The sequence below is a fragment of the Labrus mixtus genome, chromosome 6 (genome assembly GCF_963584025.1).
Source record: "Labrus mixtus chromosome 6, fLabMix1.1, whole genome shotgun sequence".
Classification (NCBI taxonomy): Eukaryota; Metazoa; Chordata; class Actinopteri; order Labriformes; family Labridae; genus Labrus; species Labrus mixtus.
Window position 1 is genome coordinate 20,706,480 of NC_083617.1, and position 8,408 is coordinate 20,714,887.

Below are 8,408 nucleotides of genomic sequence, written 5' to 3' on the forward strand. Positions count from 1 at the left end.
AAATGAATTTGACCATTAAAATACTACCTCTCCTGACTTTGAGTTTTCTCCTGAATCATTTCTAAGGCCACTAGAAGTCGCTGCACAACATTATTTCTTACTAAGCCTTTGCACAGAAAACGTGGTCCTTTTTGGTGTGGACAATCTTGTTGAGGTTGTGAGTGAAGAAAAAAGTTATTTAGCTGATTATGTTTTCAAAAAATAATTTCATCTTTGCACTTAACGCACAGAACTTCTAGGGCTTTTCTGCATCACTACATGAGTGTGACCCTCTATGATTCTACTATGAAATTATGCAAACTGAGAACATCTGTGCGTGCAGCATTTCTTTGAATGCTGCTCATGATCATTTGTTAGTCTTACCAAACAAATCTGCCTATACCCTGATTTCCACAAAGTCTGAAGCTCCTTTCTTCACAGGAGCTTCTTTAAAAGGGGCTTAAAGGTTCCTCCCACATTTTGTTATCTGTATTTAATAAATGCCTTTGAAGAATATACAAATTAGAGATAAAAATGTTCAGCCCTGTAAGACCCATCCCCCACTCCATGTTTGTTCGTACTTATCTGTAGTAGTGACATTTTGTGGATTAAAAAAAATTCCAGGAAGTCTATTTAGACCTGGTCCCTGTAATGGAAAGGCATTGAATTCCTCAGAAACTCGCTTGTTTCTAATGTGTCTGCTTTTTGATTCAGAATCCATATTACATCATCTTTTTGGGTCTTTTTCTGAAATTATTTTTTTTCTTGTTATATGAAAATTACAAACCTACAAGTATGTTAAATGTGAACCCCTTCATCTTCCCCCCTGCAGTACACAGAAAAGGAGGGTCTGCAGCTGGGCCTGGTCGGCTGGGTGAAGAACACCTACAGTGGGACGGTGGTGGGACAAGTCCAGGGTCCAGCTGATATGGTGGAGGAGATGTGAGTACACAGTGTTACACTGCTACAAAATCAACTGTTCACCAGTTCTGTCGTTGCTGTTTGTATTATAGTCAGCCACTAGATGGCGATCTTCCCCTTCACAACATACTGTAACCCTTGATTCGACTATGATTTGGTGCTGCAGGTTTCTTTTTTTAATTCCCTCTGTATACTTGTGGAGATATATCTTTATATATCATAAACCAGTTCTTTAACTTCACAGAGTTGCGTTTTTATGACAGCTCAGAAAAACCCCTCTCTTTATTTCTCTCCCTTCATTATGGTTCTGTCCAATAATCATTCATCAGATTGAAGCTTCAGCTCAATTTCTTCTAATGTCCTCACTGTCCAATAGTGATGTCACCAGGGTGTGGACTTCTAGTTTATATGACATCACTGCCTCTAGGGATCCTGCTCTCTCTCCCCACACACACACACACACACACACACACACACACACACACACACACACACACACACACACTCAAAGACACACTAACACAGATGAAACAGTGTTGTAATTCTTGGTGTTCGTTTTCAACTCCTTGCAGCGCCGGGCGGCTGGAGTTTATTATTTCAGCTGCCAGCTCCAAAGAGATAGATATCCTTTATTAACACATACACGTTGTGTCAAGTTGTTTTTAAAACAGGTGTAAACCTGTTTCATTACAGGAAATAGAAAGAGAACACTAGGAGGTACTTTGTTAAATGCGTATTTCTCAAAAGATGCATTTTACAGCTTTCAGTGGGGCCTATCCAGAAGCGGGAGCTATTGTATTTAATAATAATGATAAAGTCAGTCTTAATTGACATACCACTTAAAAAATGTTTTCTGCCTGAATTTCAAGTCTTCACCTTCACTTTAGTTCTAAATACACTACAGTGCTAAATCTTAAAGGAAGAAAATGATATCCCAAAATACAACATCTTATGGATAAGAATAAATGTCATGTGACTGAACTGACTGGATATGCATCTGTTTTAATTCTAATCAGTCACATGTCCAATGTGTCCTTGGGCTAGACACTTAACCACAAATTGCTCCCGCTGCTTCGTCGGCACACCCATGCACAGGGTGTGCATGGGTGTGAATGGGGAGGTATAAAACATGCGGTATAAAAGCGCTTTGAGTTGTCAGAAGACAAGGAAAGCGCTATACAAGCTCAAGTCCATTAACCATTACCACAACATCAAACACATCATGACAAATCGTTCAAACAAAACCATTAATATCAACGATAAGAAGCTAAAACAGAAGCTAAAATATTGAAAGAGTTTTAAAAAATAAAAGTAAAAGCTACAGTTCAGAGTTATAGTTAAACACTGTATTAATAAAAGATCAATAACACTCCATTCTACCGGGCATCTTTTCACTGGTAACACTCTCCCTCATGTCCTTCCTGATGACTCCACTTTCACCACGACCTCACTTCCTGTCGGGCCTGGGAAACGGGAAGCAGCTGTTCCTCTGGACAGAGGAAGAGAAGGAGGGAGGACGGGGGGAAATAACGGGGAGAAGAAAGGGGGACACTGGGGAACTTACAGGAGTGGAGAAAGGGGAGTGGTACAAAAAAAGAGGACAGAGAATTAAAGCGATGGAGGACAGAAGAGAAGGGAGTGAGAGTTAGGAAGTAGTGAACCACAGAAGAGAGAAATGTAGAGCTGCTGCTGGTGGTGGTGGTGGGAGGTACACGCGTGGGTGGTTTCCCTTTTTTCTCCTCTTGAGAAAAATAATTCCTAGAGTGCAGTGAACATGAACAAAATGGAGACTAAAGGAACCGAAAGTGAGATTTTAAAAACTAAGCTGGAACCAGAAATAAAAAAATCAGTGGACAAGGAGCAGAGGTGGAGAGAAAAGCAGATGTCACTTGTGTCTGACATTCACATGAGTGACATCATATTAATCCAGAGGCTGTTGTCATTTGTTCAAATGTCAGAAATGACTAACATTTAAGGTAATTCAGCTTTTTGATTGGCCTAAAGAATCATTAATCTTGTTGTGAGAGAAGACATTTTGGTTTCTTGTTGTTTAGAGATGTTTAATAATCTGTAGAGAGCTTGTTTCAATATCATTGGAGTGTATTCTACATGTTATTAGGGCTGACTGCAGTCTGAACTGAGGCTCTGAACTTCACACTAGAACACACTGAGTGACTTGTTTGAGTTTTTTTTGCGCTTATCTTCTTACTTTAAAATGAATGACAGCACAGTTTGAAATAGCATCTGAGAGGTCTCAGTTCAGCTCTCTGTGGTGATGAGCAGTAACTGCTAGTGTGCTTTTTGACCACAATCAAAACATTTAAAACTTTCATTTGTAAATTAAAAAATAGCAAAGTGATTTGTGATGCAAACACTCAAATGAGACACAACACAAAATGTGCCTCATTTTGAGTTGATATACATTTTTTGTTACTCATGCAACAACGTGTGTGCTGCTATTCTGCGAAAGCCTATCAGTGATGAGATTCTTTGTTGTCCTCGTGAGGACAAAAGCTCAGACCTTTTACAAACCTCCATCATGGTGTTGTTATGCTGGCCTCTTTTACAGTTGTTTACAAAGGTAACAGGTCATTTCACTTGGTACACACCTGAAGCTGCTGGAAGTGGCTGTAAAGTTAGCATCCATAGCCGTCAGTAATGTCTTTTGTGTTGGCTTTTACAACAACAACAAAACAAGACCTCAAATCATCCTTAAGAGGAATTCTAAGAGACAGAGTAACTTTTTGTTTGTTTATCACCTGAAGGACACGGTCAATATTAAAAAAAAAGGATTGATAATGATGATTTAAATGATAATGATAATGATACAAAAAAATGTTAATAATAATAGGTATCATTATGATATGTATGTTAACTTCAAATGTCCCTTTCTGTAATACTGAGTCTGATTACTTGATAACAGATCTGTTACATTTACACATCAAAGCTGACAGAGAGTTATTTGCTACAAATTTCTAAAGTCTCTGATCGGAGTTGTGACAATAAAAAACATATTCTAACATTGTGCATTGTCAATAACTGTCCTCGCAAATGTATATTCTTATCAAACAGCGTAGATTTAGAGGAAAACGTCAGCAGATTACAAACCAGCAAATATCCAGCTGTGGAGACTTAACGCTATAATCTGTTTCGTGTGTGTGTGTGTGTGTGTGTGTGTGTGTGTGTGTGTGTGTGTGTGTGTGTGTGTGTGTGTGTGTGTGTGTGTGTGTGTGTGTGTGTGTGTGTGTGTACGTGTACGTGTACAGTAGAGTACTAGGTCACTCATCAGATCAGTCGACTGTATGGAGAAGTTTTTTGCCAAAACTGAAAAAGTAGGACAGCTCGTCTCTCTTTCACTGACTCTCTCCCCTCTCTCAGTTTCTCTCTCTCTCTCTCTCTCTCTTCTCCTCATTTTATCTCAGTTGCTCTTTCATTTCTGGCCGGGTTTTTAGTCAGTGCAGCTTCATGGACGTGACCCTGATCCCCTGAAAGCTCTCTCTAATCTACAAACACACGATCAGAATTATCAGATGGTCACAAAAACAGTCGGTGGTGAAACAGACTTTCTTCAGCTCAACACGCTCAGATTCTCAGGCTTAAATAAAGCTGTACTGTAGGAATGTATGTGTTTTTCCCATCATGCCCCTGGGTACCACATGTGTATCTGACCGCCCCCAACAGTCTGATTGTTATTTTTTTCTTTATTTTTGTCCCTGACCCTCAGCCCTTGGCTTGTCCTGTCATCCCCGATTTCTCTCTCTCTCTCCCTCTCTCTCTCTCTCTCTCTCTCTCTCTCTAAATATTTCATGTTTCTTTTTAGCTGTCCTGTCAGAAAAGAAGAAGGCCCAAAAATACATTTTAAAAGCAAAATATCTTGACCAGCACTGATGCTGCTTTCACAAACACAGACATTGACTTATAATTGATGTATTACACAAAGCTGCTTAAGCCTTGACTAGCTAAAGTAGGATTTACTCAATGCACATTTGGTGTAAAAACAACATTTTATGATTCACAAAACATAGCTAACAAGAATAAGACAAGCGCACTACTCAGGGGCGTGTCCAGACTTTTTGACTGGGGTGGCCCAACTGACTTATGCATGGATGGCCCGAAGTGTGATGTGCAAACCAACACACAAATAATATGAATTACCGGTATTTACCCTTTCTTACCTCACCAATACTATCTACTTAATCACACAAGAAAATTGCAACATTAGCTTAACTTTGTAATGACACAAAAATAAAATGAAGGTTCAATTTAAAGTACTTAAAAATGTATGTATTTTATTTAACTTGCAACCTTTTTCACTGGGAAGCGATCCACTTCACCACTGAGCCACAGCTTTGTACTCTCTGAACTTTAAGTGCAGACATTGAATGAACGGCAATACAACAGAGCAGGGTCTGGTCACAGTTGGACTGTCCACACGGTGACGAGGATCTCTGAGTTTCTTTCTGTGTCCTAAACAGGAAGGTGTGGTTGAGTAAAGAAGGAAGTCCATCCAGTCGGATCACCAGAGCCTCCTTCACCAATCAGAGAAGCATCGACAAGCTGGAGCTGTCAGGCTTCAAGACCCGCTTCTGACCAACTCATCGAAGGATCTTGAGGAACTCTCCAGACCTGTGTTAGACCTAACTGTTGTTCATTTCAGTTCAATTTCATAGCCAAGCTCCTGTCAAAGTTCATTAATGAAGACTGATAAATAACTTATTGTAGCCAGAGTTGCTTTCAGAGTTTCTTTTTTGGAGTGCAATGGAAACGGAGATTTCTTACTGTTCCAGGTAAAAAAGGTTTTCTGTCAGAAAAACAAATAAATATAACAGTAATGTGTCCCTCTTAACAGGAATGACCTTACCAGAGCATATTCAAAATTAGATGAAAAACTAATATTTGAAATATAAAAACACACACACACACGCACACACACATACACACACTCATAATTCAACTGAAATACATAAGAGCAAGTCACATGACTCGATCACCTACATGATTTGATCCAATTAAATCACAGCAGGAAAATCCCTGATCAGCTGTCATGGCATCAACAACAAAACCTCTGACACAGCAGGACCAGAGCATCTATTTACTGCTGCGACTCAGTGTGCACATGTGTGTGTGTGTATGGTTGTGTTCAAGGAAGAAAGGCAATCTGTAGGTACACTTAAATATTTAGCAAGAAATATGGGGTTTTAGTACATGAAAACACCATTGTTGATCTACGGAAATTCATTTTCTGTAACTTCAAATTGAAGGCATTGTGAAGATCAGCTCTAGGGCCTTGTGTTTGTGCAAGTGTCAGCGCTTAGAGACTCACTCTCCCTGGATACACTGTTAGAAGTATACGCTTTGTTGTCATGCCAACCCATCTCGAGACATTTCTCACAAACACACACACAAACACACACACACACACACACACACACACACACACACACACACACACACACACACACACACACACACACACAATCACACACACACGCACGTACACACTACTATAATCTGCAAAAGAGACAAGGGGATGTTGGCTGTTTGAATAGTATCTGATGTTATGACAAACTTATATAACAGTGACGTACACACAGCTGCTGGAGCACAGGATGGACACACTGACCCTCCATCCACTCTCATGATGAAGCTGTGTGTAGTTGTAGGAGCGGGTGGCGGGGGGACGACTGTAAAGGATCATAGCTGTAGGCGTTGTCGCTACATGAAATAGACAATTCTCTGTTTTGTTTTCTTTAGTATTCATAAAAGCCCATACATGTGTAGTCAACATGTTGTATATTATGTTCTGTTGCAATCTGCAAACATTTATTATTATTATATCAACATATTTCAAATACATATAGTTTTAAAACTGAACTCTTGGCCTTTCATGAAGAAAGATTTATTGCCGGTTTGGAGTACTAGAAGTTCTGTCTAAGCTCCAAATAGCCCAAAATAAAGCTACAGGATTTGCTCTAGCTGGTCCATCAGGTGTGAGGCTGAGTACAGAGAGTATGCATGCCAGTCTCTTATGGCTCAGAGTAGACAAGAAGTTGGCAGACTACAATAGTGGCTAATAACCGTAAAGGGATTTCATCAGGGATGCTTTCCACGGTGTTCTGTCACATCTGAATGACCTGTTGAATAGCTTCGGGCACATCAGCCTCGCATGGCTGCACTTTGACAGACATATCAGTCAACTGGAAGACGTGTGTGCCAAACACCCTCGCTCACTTAAACATGATTAAAAAAAGTTAACAATGTTTCTCTAGTTCCTACTTTTGAAAATATTCTTCACACTCACACAGTTAATAGCATATATTTAATCAGGCTTTGTAGGTGGTTACACACTGCTGACTTCCTATCAAGCCAAACATTTTAGGAGCTGCACTTCAAAGACTATCAATTGACTTACAAAACTTGGAAACACACGAGTATTTTGCAATAACAGAACTCAGTTTCTCTCACACATCCATTATTCATCTGTGTCTCAATGTTTATAGACTGTTTTAACAAGTTTGCTCTCCTGAAAATACAGAAATTCCAGCACATCAATCAGATAGACCAGCTTATCATTTAGGTCTCCTAAATGATGCGTGTGAGTCCTAAAGACTCCAACACTGCCCAGAAGTGCTTGTGTCAGCCTTATTCATTTAATCACAAGTAAACCTATTACAGTATTACAGGTGCCTCACATTACTATGGGTCCCGCACTTCACACCTGCACGCTAACAGAAGCGTTGAGATGAAACACTGGTTTATGGAGCAGTGCAGGGTGGGTGACATCATCTATTGCACCTGGGAGTTTACATCAAAAAATGGACCTACACCCGGTTTAACTGAGAGGTATTGACCCAGTCTGGCCGAGAGACAATCAACAGCAGTTTTTTTGTTTTGTTTTATAAGAAATGTCTCATTTATATTTAAATTCTGTTCCAGAGCTGCTGAACCGAGGCTCATCCCAGGACCAGCTGAAACAGTTCAGTCTTAGCCCATCCTGCTAAATGTCCCTAACGCTCCAGAATATAAACCCCATCATCGTCTACCTCCAACATCACTTCTCACTTTCTCTTCTGTTCCATGCAAATTCTTCGATGCAAAATCTCCTGAAAAAAAAAAAAATAAATAACACAGCCTCCCACAAACTTTTGCTATGAGAGAGACAGGAAGGAGAGAGGGTGAGAGAGAGAGAGAGAGAGAGAGAGAGAGAGAGAGAGGCCACCCACACACCTCAACCACTGCGGAATAGCTGGAAAAAAATCCACTGGCGTCAACCTCTTCTTCCTCCTCCTCCTCTTCCTCCGCCTCTTTCTCTCCCGGCAACCGGCTTGGCATCTCATAGTGGTCACCATGGCGACACCACTCTGTCTGCTCAAAGTGTTTGCGTGAGAGATACAGAAAGAAAAGAAAAGTTGATGCCCTTGTTTCGCCAGTCTTCTTCTCTCCTTCCTATGTTTCCTCTCCTGTATCCTTTCCTTCATCCTCTCCTCTCTTAGTTTCTTTCCTTTTCT

General features: G+C 40.3%; 1 protein-coding gene across 1 annotated transcript in view; it reads left to right on the forward strand.

Moving 5' to 3' along the window:
* LOC132975690 (acylphosphatase-2-like) overlaps window positions 1-5,627 on the forward strand; it is a 6,789-nt gene extending 1,162 nt beyond the window's left edge. The window contains exons 3-4 of the mRNA XM_061040410.1: window positions 812-921; window positions 5,376-5,627. Of these exons, the coding sequence (XP_060896393.1) occupies window positions 812-921; window positions 5,376-5,490 (225 nt within the window). The 3' untranslated portion in view covers window positions 5,491-5,627. The remainder of the gene's footprint in view (window positions 1-811; window positions 922-5,375) is intronic.
* Window positions 5,628-8,408: the final 2,781 nt, after the last annotated feature.